Source organism: Typopeltis vanoorti, chromosome 9, assembly GCF_054136105.1.
Source record: "Typopeltis vanoorti isolate ZY-2024b chromosome 9, IOZ_Tvanoo_1.0, whole genome shotgun sequence".
Lineage (NCBI taxonomy): Eukaryota > Metazoa > Arthropoda > Arachnida > Uropygi > Thelyphonidae > Typopeltis > Typopeltis vanoorti.
Window position 1 is genome coordinate 113,892,612 of NC_143557.1, and position 15,799 is coordinate 113,908,410.

The following is a 15,799-nucleotide window of genomic DNA, read 5'->3' on the forward strand; positions in this document are numbered from 1 at the left end:
TGTTCATTTAACTTTTCTGTTTTTCATCAGAAAAACAGATGAAAAGCAGATGAAAAACAGAAAATTAAATGAACATTCATTACTGCTGCTAGCTTTTTTGGAGTCAGTTACATTTTTGGCAAGCATGCTAATGTCATCCTTTAGCATTCTATCTGTTTTTAGTGGAAGCTTAAATCTCTAAAAGGATCTCTGAAAAGCTGTTAAACCTAAAATTTACTTGGTAGAGAGGGACCTATTAAAAGTTATAGTTTAGCCATACAGTCAATGTTATAAAGGATAAATTATAATATAAAGGATAAATAGCAAAGGTCCGAGTACTGAGTTCTTTGGAATCCCACTTGTGGCCTACATTTTCCTTGATATTGCCCCACTTTTGTACAAAACTTTCTGATCTCTGTGATCCAGTTTTCAATTCAGTTCACTAACCTTATATCTAGACTTGTCTATAGCAACTTAAATGTCAACTTATCATGTGGCATCCTGTCAAATGGCTCTGCAAAATCAATAAAAAAATAGCATTTATTTTTTAAAATGGAAAAAAAATGCTTTTCCCTCATCAGCTTGTTTATTATGAAAGGCAGGCATATGACTGAAAGAAAATCATTCCTTAACAAATCTATGCTGATTCTCATAGATATTACCCTCATCTGCCTTCTGCCTAATTTTGTGTATATATGTGTGTGTGTGTAGATATATATATATATATATATGATTTCTTACTAATTTCTCCAGGATCTTAACAACTACAGAAGAAATACAAACTGGTCTGTAGTATGATGCCTCCATTCTACTTTCACCCTTTTGCAATAGCACTACTTGTTCCTCCTTCTGCTCCTTGGCCACTTTCCCTTTGAACAGTCCGGTCAATGGAGTAGTCAATTCCTGCATTTTCTTAAAACATGTAGTGAAATCTCATCCAGTCACATTGCCATATAGATTTCTGTAGTACTTAGTAATTTAAATACAGTCTCCACATGTACTTCAAAATCTTCAATCCTCCTTATGTTAAGGCTTAAGTGCTGAGAGAAACTCATGTTATGGGCAGTATACAAGAAGCCCACCCACACAGACAGATACATTCACAAACTTTCCCATCACTTCCACCTCTCAGCAGTATGGTATTATTAAAACACTAACAAGGAAAGGAAGGGGTAGTGATACCATTCAACACCAAACATAAAGATGAACTTCTTGATTGGAAGACAGTTCCAAGTAGAGTGATGTGGGCACACTTTGAAATGGGGAAATGGACAATGAAATTTATTTGTGCCTATAGTCCCACAGTAGGTTCTTCTAAGGAAGAAGTTGAAGAATTTTTCATTATTGTCATTAGAACAGGCAGCTAACATTAAAAAAAAAAAAAAAAAAAAAAAAAGGAAAAAAGTAGTTCTTGTTGGAGATCAGAACAGCAGAGTAGGAAATGAATCCCACCAGACATAATAGGAATGTTTTGGGAAAATTTGGAGAAAAGGACCAAGCTAATGATAATGGTAAGTATTTGCTGGATTTTCAGCTCAGGACATGGATTGATCATTACTAATACCAGGTTTCAACGTAGAGATGTGCACAAATTCATGAGAGAAAACGCAATAAATAAGAAAAACCTTGTTGATTACATCATTGTTGATAGTGATATCTTCGTGCTGGTTTGAGCAACAAGAGCACACAGAGGATTTGAAATTGGAAGTGACCATTATTTAGTGCTAAGTAGGAAAAAATGGATATTACATTGAAAAGAACAGTATGTAAGAAAGTTTTAAAAAGAATTAAAGTTGAGCAGATTTTACAGGTAAACTGTAGACTTGACTCCTTGAGTGTTACATGGTGATCAGCATTCATTTTACACAAATTATGGACTCTACGACCGTGTTATAAATAATTATTTTAATTTCCCGAATTTTGGGAAATTAAAAAAAAATTCCCTCCCAATATCAAAGAGCTCTATGATATCGGGAGGGAATTTGTCCTGTAATAGAAGGATTTTGTCATTGATTGGGGCATTTGTGAAGAGGGCAGAGATGTCAAAACTGACTAATAAATCATCTTTTTCCAGTGTGATGTCTTTGAATTTGTTTACAAAGTGTTGTGTGTTTTTAATATAAGAGGGAGGTTGACCTAAAAATTCCTTGAGTGTTGATGCTAGTTTCTTGGCTAGGTGATAATTAGGGCTGTCTATACCTTTGACTATCAGCTGGACTGATGTGTTCTGTTTTGAATCTTTGGTCGTGCTTTATTTTTAACCTTATGCTCAGATCTATAACTTAAAACTGGTTTGAACACTGTCTTTTATACTGCTAGTTTGGTGATTTGGCTAATTTCTCTCTTATTTCAAGAGACATGTTTATATAAACTTGAAATGGTTCTGTGAAGTGTCTATTGCAACTTATCCCAAGTTAAGGTGACAAAATGTCTAAAATGTCAAAATGTAATAATAATTAAGGCCAGAGAGGAGTTGATTTGCAATGAGAACAAGCAAAAGAAGAAGACATCCACTCATTATCAGTAAAAAGTCTGTTTTTGGTACTTCCAAAGAAACGTTCTTAGTAGCATTTTCTAGAAGATTTGAACCCTTCAATCTAAAAAATAAAGATTCAGATTCAGTTCAATATTTTTTATAAATAGAGACCAAAGACAAGACTGTTCTAGTCTGCTTGAGATATTAAATGAGAATCTGTCAACAATCAAGGTTATATACAAAAACAGTTATTATTTTATTTCCCCTGTTAAGCTTCGTCACTGTTTAACACATTTTCATCATTTAAATCAGTGTTTTTCAAACTTTCCTAACTGCAACCTATATTAAGAACATTTTACATCATGACCCAATGCATGCGTGCATGCACGTGCACACACACACAGATTTTACGAAGGGGCGGGATCTGAAAGTTTGGATAAACACCTAGATCAAAAATGATATTGAAGCAACTGATATAACCACAAGAAAGAATATACAAGGATATAAGAATATAAGAACATAATTTACCTTCATAAGTCTGCTAGTAGTATGTTCTTTCTTGTGGTTATATCAGTTGCTTTAATATCATTTTGTTCTAGGTGTTTATCACAACTTTCCAGACCCTCCCCCTTGTATACATACATACATACATATATATATATATATATATATATATGTATGAAGATGGATTTACTTAGTTGTTGTACTTCGTTAGGTGCACATTAAAAAAGAAGAAATAATCAGTAAAAACACATGGAGGAAATAACTGTAAACAAGACGGAAAATTAGTATATATATATTTTAACGTTAAAACGTTGAAGTCTGCGCATTCAAAATTGTTCCCTCGTTGGCTTCATACACGCATACACCCAACAATGAAGCCAACGAGGGAACAATTTTGAATGCGCAGACTTCAATGTTTCAATGTTGAAATATATATGCACTAATTTTCTGCATTGTTTACAGTTATTTCCTCCATGTGTTTTTATTGGTTATTTCTTCTTTTTTAATGTACACCTGACGAAGGCTGATACAAGCTGAAACTAGTTGTGTCGTACTAATAAACTTTGTTTTCATTTCTCTCGGTTCTAGTCATTCAATCTTTTTCTAAATATATATATGTGTGTGTGTGTGTGTGTGTGTGTGTGTGTGTGTGTGTGTGTGTGTGTGTGTGTGTGTGTGTAGAAAGTATTTTATCTTGGGTAAAATGTTAAAAATACCAAGCTATTTTAAACCTGGTTTTACTCCATTTCCCAAGTAAGCAAACAGACAAACAAGTCAAGTTTGCCTGCATGTATTGGAAGTCTAGCTGACCCTCAAAGTAGTGCAAGACCAAGGCAACTCTTGGTAAAAGTAGAATAAGCTCTGATCACTAATCTTAATATTTACCTTTAATGCAAAGCACATCTCCTGGAGGAGATGTATGATGTTTTGTATTAAAGGCAAGGGGCCACTACCCAGACCGGTTTCGACCTTTATTGAGGTCTCATCAGTGGGAGCCAGGCTAGAAATACCATGATTTTAGTAATACAGAGCTTATAAGTATTTTACCAGAACAAGTTACCATAAGGTGTTTTAACCTTATTAAATAAAAATCTCAGGATGAGATATAAATGTAGAAAGTATCTACATTTATATCTCCTCCTGAGATTTTTATAAAATATCTTTTATAAAATATTTTAAAAAATAAAAATCTCAGGAGGAGATATAAATGTAGAAAGTATCTACATTTATATCTCCTCCTGAGATTTTTATTTAATAAGGTTAAAACACCTTATGGTAACTTGTTCTGGTAAAATACTTATAAGCTCTGTATTACTAAAATCTTGGTATTTCTAGTCTGGCTCCCACTGATGAGACCTCAATAAAGGTCGAAACCGGTCTGGGTAGTGGCCCCTTGCCTTTAATACAAAACATCATACATCTCCTCCAGGAGATGTGCTTTGCATTAAAGGTAAATATTAAGATTAGTGATCAGAGCTTATTCTACTTTTACCAAGAGTTGCCTTGGTCTTGCACTACTTTGAGGGTCAGCTAGACTTCCAATATGTGCAGGCGCAAACTTGACTTGTTTACTTACTTGAGAAATGGAGTAAAACCAGGTTTAAAATAGCTTGGTATTTTTAACATATATTACAAAATATTTTATTTAATGCAAAGGGAGTCTGTGCCATAAACCTAGAAGCATCCATTTTTGTTCAAAGGAATAAACAACTTTTGCTCACTAAGCATATGCTTTTGGAAGACTGGAATGAAAAATGTCTTCATAATGAAAAACATCCCCAACCCAGCAGGCACCCACACTGCAGATGCTAGACATTTAGCAATACAATAAGTAGCTTTATTGTATTGCTAAATACCGTACAGAGACCATTAGATATGTACTATAAATTTCAAATTTGAGAACTGGAATGAAAAACAGCTCCCCTCCCATAGACACCGCTGCATACAGACAGTCCAAAAAAAAGATTTATTATAGCAACAAACACAGTATCTAAATACATTGTCGTGGCAACTTAATTCAAATTTTCAGTTGCAGAAATCAGTGATTTATGTAAAGCAAATAAAATATATATATATATATCAGCTATATTGACTCGGTATGTAGATATGTTCATATTATTCACTGACTGAATTCCGAGAATTTAGAAAAATGAATTAATTTAATCTAACACAATATGTTGTCGGAATACTAGCCAACATTTTTTTCGAGGATTTCTAAGAAAAGGCCATCTCTACTGCTACACTTAAACCTAAAATCTGGCTCCGTTACGTGGATGACATATTCCTTATTTGGGAATATGGTATAGATAATTTTCACATCTTTTTAAATCACTTAAACAACTTCCATACAGACATCAAGTTTACCATTAAAATTGAAGAAAATGGATCCCTGACATTTCTAGACATCAAACTTACTAAGATGACTGTCTCCTTAGAAGTTTCAATCTCAGAAAATCAATGCATATGGACCTGCATGCATCCTCATATCACTATCCAGCACAGAAGTTTGGCATCATCTCCACTCTGGCTCATCATGCCAGGTATGTATTGTCAGATGAGGAGGAGTTGAAAAATGAACTACAACATCTCAAAAGAACCTCCACATATAATGGCTACTCTTTAAAAACCATCAATAAACAACTATACCGTCGTCCTCAAAACAACATAGAGACACAGACAATGCTAAGGGTTATATCTCTTTACCTTAGATCAGCGCGCTCTCCCGGAAACCAAGAAGAATTTTGAAAAAAATTAATATAAAAATGTGCTTTTCCACTCTTCCTAAACTCAAGTCAATTCTAAGCCAACCAAAACAGCCTCACAACCATCTTCAGTTTCCAGGTGTATATAAAATCATATGTGTCTGTCGGAAGCCATATTGCCAAACTGAGAAGTCCATCCTCCTGTGTCTCGAAGAACATCAGAGAGACATTGCTTATAGTAGAACCAGAGCAAGCACCCTCTCAAGCCAAGTCCTGTTCTCAGTGAACATGAATAATGAAGGCCACCAACACGAAATAAACTGGAATACAACATCAAACATTCATATATGCCATGATGAAGTAGAACGCTACATAGTTGAATCGAAAGAAATTATCCTCGACTCTTCTCACATAAACAGTAACCTTATAGTTTGTCAGACTCGCATAGCTTTGCCATCAGATACTGGCCCACTCATGAAGTCACACGGTTGCCTATGCCTAACAATAGAACTTTAGCCCTGACTGTAGCTTCAATTTAAACTTATTTTCAGTTCATAGTCTGTTATTGTAGTGTACAATGTTTCTTTACGGTGTTTGCTTTTAATGTTCTCACACCTGAAGAAGTCACATTCCGATGAAACTTGAACTATATATATAGTTATTAACTGACTTAAACACCGAGAAAAAATATATGAGATTTAATAAGGTTTCACTACTAGTTTCATCGGATATGTCAACTTCATCAGGTGAATACTATACCATGGAGTAAACACATCTTAAAAATATATTGTATTTTAACAGGTTAACAGGCACAGAGTTTGAACAAGTAGTAGTTGTGTTTGAAATGGAGTCTGAGCTTTAGTCCTGGCGTGAACTAACCTCGGAGTTACCTAGGAGTATCTGCCTATCGCTCCACTCTTTTCATCCACTTATTCCCCATTTATATGCCTTCCGAAGATCCATAAAGAAAACACTCCTTTCAGACCAATAGCCGAAGGCATCGACTCCCCTACATATAATCTCTCAAAATATCTTGCTTCCCCCTCGAAACATCTCACAGGAAAATCCTTTTCATATATCAAGAACTCAGCTGATTTTGTCTTGAAGATCAAGAACATCCAACTTAATGAAGCTGACAGAATAGTCAGCTTCAACATAGTCTCACTGTTCACCAACGTTCCAACGTCTTTTAAAAAACAAGTTATCTAAGAAGATTTTCGCCTTACTTGTTCATTGTGTGGATTCAGGCTACTTATTTGAAGACATGATCTACAAACAGAACAGCGGTTTGGCTGTGGGTAGTCCATTGTCTCTGCTGCTAGCCAATTTCTTGAAGATTTTGAGGAAAAAGCCATTTCCTCAGGTACACTGATCTGGTTTTCAATCAAGTACAACTAAATTGTTATCTCCTTCAATGTACTCCCCGCCTCTGTCTACTATACACCATTGCATATGAATTTTCCATTGTTGGAAGCAGTGCTGCAAGTCATCAGGTGTTATCTGCTTCAGATAACACCTTTTTTCTCTTTTACCTCATCCACTGACTGAAAATGGGTGCCTGTCAATGTGGATTTCAACTTTGGAAAAAGGTAAAAGTCGCATGGAGTCTGCCGAGTAGGGCGGATGGTCCAACACTGGTATCTTCTTATCAGCCAGATACGGCTTTACAGACAGTGCACTGTGGACTGGAGCGTTGTCCTGATGGAGAATCCAAGCGTTGTTCTTCAACAGATGAGGTCTCTTCTTCCTCACTTGTTCTCTCAGCTTGACCAGAACCTCAAGGTAATAATGTTGGTTAACTGTCTGACCCTCTGGTACCCGTTCATCCATTACCACACTATTGATTAAAAAAAAAAAAAAACCGATCAGCATTGCTTTCAGTTTTGACTTGCTCATTCTTGCTTTTTTCATTCTCGGTGACGTGCGAGTTTTCCAGTGCATCAATTGTTTCTTTGTTTCCGGATCATACTGAAAAATCCACATCTCATCACACGTGATGATCTTCTCCTGGATGTCCAGCTCCACTGTTTTCAATTTTCAGTCAGTGGATGAGGTAAAGGAGAAAATGGCAGTGCTACTAAAGCAGATAACACCTGATGACTTGCATCACTGCTTCCAACAATGGAAAATTCGTATGCAATGGTGTATAGATAGGGGATCACTTAATTCTCCAATAAAGTGATCATTAAACACTTCACTGTGTCATTTATATAGGTCACTCAACTGCAATTTCCATTTAACAGGGTCATTCATCCACAATCATTTCTGCTCCTACTGACTACATACTGAAAGAATTTCTATCATATCTAGGTAATATATTGCGATTTTCACTTTCTCACTCCTCACTCTATCTTCTTTCACCAAGCTTTTCATATCCTCTCTCATACCGAATTTATCACTAGTTAATTCATTCATGCATACTAGAATTGCAGTCTCTTTTGCTTTGCTTTTCTGTCTTTCAATTGCATGTCCTATATTTTTAATTTTGGCTGTAGGAAATCTTGAAGTTATAACCCACTCATCAATGCCATGTTTTATGACAGTCACCATACCAAATAACATCCTCCTTTTTACGATCAACTTTACTTATCTGATTTGAGTTATGCACTAACTCACTTGATTCCATGCTTTTTATTTTCCATTTTACTGTTTGTAATTCTTGTATCCTCTGTCTAATAATGTGCTTTAACCCTGTGATTTCAGAGGTTAAATTATTTTCAATGTCTTCTTCAATATTGTCTTTATCTGGGGAAAGCCTTCTTGTTCTCTACTTTGCTGTTCTTGTTAGTGTTCTATTTCTTGTGCATACTAAAAAAAAATGAAAATCTACTCTGATATAGAACTATAGAACACTCATTTTCTATGGAAAAAACAATAAAACAGATAAAAATCACTAATTTTACATGAGCACTAAATATATCAACCCCTCATAATGTAGCCTTGAACCAGAATTCTCCCTCAAGAATTCCAGAAATTCTGTTCCCTTAGTGCTGTATGTTGTTTTCTTTGTTCATTTTATACTGTTTTATAGTTAAACTCCCCATATTGATTACTCTCTTTGCACTTACAAAATTTATCTTTTTAAACATTTCCTGCTTATCATCCTCTGTGTTTCCTGGCCTATGGCAACGTTCCACAAAACATTTATCCTGTCCTGCCTGACTCCCTGTGATTCTTCTCCAGTATTTGAACATAATAGATGTGCTTCAGTGCTAGAGAAGAGCTCATCAAACCATCATTTGCAGTAAATAAAAGCAGTGAAAGAGAGAAAAAAGAAATTAACAGATGTGTGAGGTGTTTAATATGATTACTTCCCAGAAACTAGAAAAGTTTAAGACAGATATTTTTCTTCATATTCAGTTTATATAATATACTTCACAGCTTTCTTCGAACAGTCTTATAATAGAAACTGAATATGCATTTTTATAATTTTATACTTTTTGCTTTACTCTAACTTGCATATCCTCATGTATGTCATACCTAGACACCTCACTGTTGAATAATGACATTATTGAGTCTGTCACTATTGAACTTAAAATTATATTCTTATATATAGATTTTATTTAAGTAGTGAATACCTTTTTTGAAACTTATGTGATTTAATAATTTTCACATTAAATTCTTATATATAGTTAATCACATTATAGTTAATCACATCTAGTTTATATATTCTTATATATAAACTAGATGTGATCTAACTTTAAATGAAAAAGATAGATTTGTGTATTTATTTTGAAACAAAAAGAAATCATTCTAATTGCAGACAAGATTTGGATGTAGATCATTATGGTATGCAAAAATTAAAGAAGCGGGTTTTAGAATATTTAGCAGTCCACCAATTAAAACACACATTAAAAGGCCCTATTCTTTGTTTTGTTGGGCCTCCTGGTGTAGGAAAGACCAGTGTAGGAAGGTCAATTGCCAAGTCTCTAGGAAGGGAATTCCATAGGTGAGAATTTTTAATTTTCTTGACAGGCAAATTGAAATTTTGTCTGTCAAGATATGATTATTATTATTATTTTATTTTTTTGCTGCACAGTTATTTTAGAATAATAAAAATCAATAATTTGCTTTTTTTTTTTTTCCTGGAGATGTAATAAAACTTTACTGAATCATTATCGTCTATATCACCGTGACTGGTTTGCATAGCTTACACTCTACATAACTTTTCCATGAAGATTATGTAACTGTCCTATTATTTTGTTATATAGACAAAATTAACAAATTTTGCATGACATTAAGTTTATAATTATTAGTAAAATAATGAATCACTGATCTAGACTGTGGAAGTAGCATGTGCATCCATAGTGATAGGCCTCCTGAAGAAAGCCATTCTCAGTTTGAATCTAGTTGCTGACGAGAGGAACTTTTTCTATCTCTTTTTTTAACTGAGTTTAGAGTTCGTCAATTTTGGGCACAAGCAAGCAGATCTTTTCTCCTGGGAAACCTAGGTTTTTAGTAAAAAAACATATGTAGAATACACACACACACTATTTTGGACAAATAATATACTGTGTTAGGATTAGTGATCATGAGATGGTGACACTTATCTGTTCACTGGATGCTGTGTATAATTAGTCATAGTCTTGAGCCAGCTGTCTGGTGGAAATTGAATTGCTCCTCTGCAACCAAAATTTTAGGCTAAAATGGCCCCACCTACTCTCTATAGAGAATAAAAAGTTGTTAGTAGATGTAATTTAATTATTTCTTTATTTTATTTTATTTTATTTTTTGATCCCAGATACATGCTGAATGTCACAAGATCTGTAGTGCAACAGTGCCATATATGGACAAGTGGTTAAGGAGAAAGGAAGAAATTTGTTAACAATATTATTTTTACGGCTATTTTGCCTGCTTTCGTTTAGGAGTGCCCCTGATGTATTTTAGAGACAAATATATGCAGAGTAATAGAGGAAGAAAATTCGCACATACCTTGTTTTGGATGTTGTTGGCTGTCTTCTTTCTGCTATGTGTATACTTCTGCTGTTAAGGTGTTAAAAGGGAAGGGGGTTTTGGAAAAAGTGGGGGGGGGTTTGAGGCAATGTGGGAGAATTAATTTGAAAAAACTCAGAGGTTTTTTATATAATATATACTTACATTATTATTTTTAAGGGTGCTTTTTTGGGGGAGATGAAAGAGGGGCCTGAAAATATAATTTTTTTTTTGAGGAAGGGGAAGGGTTTATGGGAAAAGGGGGACCGGGTTCCCAGAAATAATACCTATATTGTTAACAATATCTTGAAAAGCTGGAGGTTATGTTTATTGGGAAAAACAGTATGGAGAAGGTTACCAAAGAACAGAGCTACATGGAATGTTAACTAGTGGCTCTTCATGCTTTTACATGATTAGAGGAAAGTGTAGAAATAGTAGTACTCATTCAGTTGCACAGTGCCATTAAAGTGGGCATAAAAATAACACCTATTAGAAAGAGATGCTCATTTGTTAGGTGGATTGTCCCCTCTTCTGTATACAATTGAGAATTCTTAAGGAGATTTTTGGTACACCCCAGATGTGACAAAAATATTCTAAGGTTGCTGGAATTTGGGATTTAAGAAGTTAGGAGTTGGGCAGGAGATAAATAGTTTTTGAACTAAAAAGAATACCAAGTTTTCTGGTGGCTGAGGAAACTATGGCTATGATATGTTTATGCCAAGATATGTTAGATGTGAACACTTATCTCTGGAAATCCAAACATTATCAGAAATATAGGGATAGAAGTACAATCCTTCTTATATATACAAGATAATACAAGAGTGTGTTTTGATAGCATTGATTACTAGATTATCTTTATCCTACTTGAATGAAGAGGAATAGAGTGTACTGTCACCATCATCAGCAAAATTATGACAGAATTTGAAGCTAGAGAGAGAGAGAGAGTCAGGTCATTGATGTACAAGAAACAGTGCATGGATGAGGGTACAGAACCTCAGGAGTCCTCCTACATTGATTAAAAAAAAAAAAAAAAATCTGATGAGAGGAAGCTGGAAATCCAATCACAGAAGGTAGGAAGGCAATCACAAAATAGTAGCTTGTTGAGAAGGTCTCTATGCCAGACATGATCAAATGCTTTGGAAATAGTAAACGGCCATATCATTTCGCCAAATCATTCTGTGACCTGTGTCAGAATGTAGGTATGGCTAGCGAGGAAGTCTTCTGCAGAACAGGAATGGTAGAATCCATATTGGTGAACACTAATTAATCTATGGGTTTCCAGGCAATGAAGAAGCTAGTTATTGATCCATTTCTCTCTCACATGGTTGAGAGTACTGATATGAGAACATTAAGGTAACATTTTGTTGGCTGGCTTATCTTCTTTTAAGGTACAGTCTGGAAAAAGGTTGCTTCCATGCTGTTGGGTAGATTATTATTATTGTTATTAACATCTAACCTCGATGGAGTCGGCGACTCATCATGGGAGGTACACACTATTGTATACAATGCTCATCTAACCTTGCTTTAAACTGATTTAATGTGTCTACACCTACAACACCCTCAGGCAATGCATTCCACCACTCACCAGCCACTTTCCATGCAAAGAACCTATTCCTCTGCTCACACCCTCTTTATACAATTTCCAGCGATGGACTCTTGTTCTATGCCCTCCTCTCATTCTATGAAAAATCTCTTCCATGTTGACCTGATAACAACTCCTGACTAGTTTATATGTCTCAATCATATGCCCCTCTTCCTCCTATTCACAAGGCAACTTACATTCTCTCAATCTGTTCTTGTATTCTATATTCCAAAGACCACTGACCACTTTTGTGCATTATCACTGGACCCTTTCAAACATATCCTCATCACCATGCAAACCCGATGGCCAAATCTGAGGCCTGATCAAAGCATTATACAATGGCATCATAACCTCTCTATTTCTTCATGTCAGGGTCTTCTGCATCATTGCCATTATCCGATGTGACGTCTTCACAACTTGTGCAATGTGGCCCCTGAATTCCAGGTCCTTGTCCACCATCACTCCTAGATCTCATTTCCTCTACTACCTTTAAAGTTTCCCCACCAAGTGTATACTTTGCATCCCATCGTTGTTTACCAAATCTCAAAACCTTACACTTTGCAACATTGAACTGACAGTTCCACTTACCTGCCTATCTATGCAATCTATTCAAATCTTCTTGTAAGGCCATAACATCTGCTTGACTCTGCATTGCTCTCCCCAGTTTTGTATCATCTGCAAACAACTGCATACCACTAGTTAAACCCATCCCATCCCAACATACAAATTGAAACAATGGCCCCAAAACTGACCTCTGTGGCACACCACTAGTGACCTGTCTCTTTTGGGATACTGCAACCCCATATACAACTTTTTGATACCTATCTGACAGCCAGTCACATCCAACTCAAAAGTCTGTTATCCAATCCCATCTGTTTCAATTTGTTTAAGAGCTTGTCATGTGGCAGTCTATCAAAAGCCTTTGCAAAATCTAAGTACACCACTGTATATGCATCCCTTGCATCCCTCCCCTCGTCCAAGGTATTTGTCTCCTTATAGTACATAAGTTAGTGAAACATGATCTCCCCTTAACAAACCCATGCTGATAGCCACAGAAAATACTGCTGTTATGAACCTATTTCTGTATTCTTCTCAATCTCTCCAGTACCTTGAACCTACTCCAGATATATAGACTGGCCTATAATTTGAAGCTGGTCTTATCACCACCTTTATGCAGTGGAATAATTTTACCCTCCTTCCACTCTCTTGGAACCTGTGCTGCTGCAAGACAGACTTATTAAACAGGCATGCCAATGCTACTGCTAATTCTCTGGAAAATTCCCTTATTTATTTCTTCAAATACTTCCTGCTCATTCACAATTAAGCCATCCTCTCCTATGTCCTTTACACTTTAGTTTCTCATGATTCCTCTCTGATCAGGATGAAACACCCTTATTGATCACTGAATACCTCAACAATGTCTTCTGCAGCAGTTACCATTCTATCACTTTCATCTATTAACTTCATCTTACCATGATCATTCTTCCTTCTACTTGCCACATATCTACAAAACTCTCTCTAGGGTTTTTCTTTGCCTGATTTTCCAATTTCTGCTCATGCTCCACTTTTGTTTTCCCTTACTAGCTGAGTCACTCTCCTGGCTTGTTCTTTATACTCTTCATGTGACTGATTATTACCATTATTCAATTTGTACTTCCTCCAAAGTACTTTCTTTTTCCAGATTTCATGCTTAAGCTCCACATTCATCCATTTTATATGTACCTTAATCCTTTTGGCATTTGGAATACATTCTCACAATAATGCTGTTATGTATTTCTTTGTCAGTTCCCATGCAGCATTTATTTCCTTACTGCTCTACTCCTCATTCCATGTTATAGCTCCAAACTGTCTCCTAAGCTTGTCATAATCACCAGCCTTATAATTCCACATATATCCTTTCCTCACAAAAGTCTGCATATGACTAGCCACAACCCAGGTGACTACTTCATGATCACTTTCACTAAACTGGAGGAAAGTGTGAAACTCCTCACAATTACATTCTCTGATGAAATGATCAGATCTAGAACTCTCGATTCTCAAATGCCCTCCTTTACGTGCTGCCTGAGATAGTTATCTCTCAAGAACCCAAGAAATTTAATTTTTTTATTCCCAAATGCTATCTCTTCATTCCAATCTGTACTGTCATAATTAAAAGCAGCCATAATAATTATCTTTCCTTTGTTCACTAATCCAAGTTGTTTATACATTTCTTCATCACCACCTTCCACATTCCTAGGCTTATAGCAACATCCAACTAAATATGTTTTCCTCTCAACCTGGACTTTATTCCTCTGCCATCATCAGCAGCACTTCCCCCTCCCTTCCTGTCCTTTCCATCCTCGCAAAAAATACTGTATTCCTCCATTTCTATTCCCGTTATGATATCATCTTCATTCAACCACATTTCACATGTTCCAATGACTTTGGGTTGAATAAACTCAATCACTGAAACTATTTCATCCCCCTTATTTCTGACACTTCTGGCTTTTGTAAATAAACACAGCAGTTCATTTTAAGTCTATAGCCAGTCCTATTCAAGCCATGGGTTGGTGTGATTTCTCCACCACACCTGCCCAATCACCTTTATCACCACTTACCACATACATCTGCTCAGTCTCAACTTCCCCGCTCACATTGCAACATACTCCATTGTCATACACACATTCACTACCACTTTCAACATCCACTCTCCCTATGCCATGTCTCCCTTTCCCCCTAAGCCCACTCCATTTCCCCCTTCCTCTTGCATTCTTGTTCTCTCTTCATCTCTCACACTACTACTGTTTCCACTGTCTCTTCAGTACTACTCTCCTGATTTGAAATTAATTACTAAAGGCCTTCTGTTGGCTGGAAGCCTTATCAATATCATAAACAGTCGATTAACACATATTTTATATGTATTATATACTGTATTCTCATAATAAAGTAAGCCAGAGAAAAGAAAATGTTATTAAGAAAATCATAAGGAAGAGAAAATACATTTACAGTACTGTATTTATCAATATCGTAAGTTTACGTCATCTGTTTACAATATGATCATCTGTCTGTCTATCGGTGCCTACATCACTATTGTGTTATATGATACAAAACACTTTAGTGTTATATGCATTACTGACACTATACATCAAAAATGAAAAGTTAATGTGAAAAAGAAATTCATATTTATTTACAGGTATAACAATTTATGCATTGATAACGAAGAAACAACAGTATGATTGCTTCATGTTAGTCGAGCCTATGTAGTAATGAATGAATCATTATAAAGTTTTTATTTTATGCTAATTAATTAAATTTAACTAATTAATAATTAATTTTATGCATTTATGATTTTATACTGCATTGTTGCATTTGTTTATATTTTTCTCGAGTGCAATAAGTGTTTGTGGTCTGTAGTTTGTGTGCATAATAATGTTGATAAATTTTAACTTTATATAATAGATTTGTGTATATTTTATGATAGTAAATGATAAAATAGACTAATATCTACATATGTTTTATGCATTCATAACATACCTAACTTTTTCTTAATTTTTTCGTTATAAGTGGACCCACACAATTGAAACCCGTGTTGTTCAAGGGTCAACTGTGAAATATGACTTCCACATTGATTTAATCTTGGTATCT

The 15,799-nt window shown here is 35.4% G+C and overlaps 1 protein-coding gene across 3 annotated transcripts in view; it reads left to right on the forward strand.

Annotated features, from left to right (window-relative positions):
• The window catches only part of LOC150103434 (lon protease homolog 2, peroxisomal-like), a 641,828-nt gene that overhangs the window by 329,140 nt on the left and 296,889 nt on the right, over positions 1-15,799 (forward strand). For all 3 annotated transcript variants that reach the window (XM_090397545.1, XM_090397547.1, XM_090397544.1), the window contains exon 10: positions 9,425-9,610. In XM_090397545.1, the coding sequence (XP_090253671.1) occupies positions 9,425-9,610 (186 nt within the window). The remainder of the gene's footprint in view (positions 1-9,424; positions 9,611-15,799) is intronic.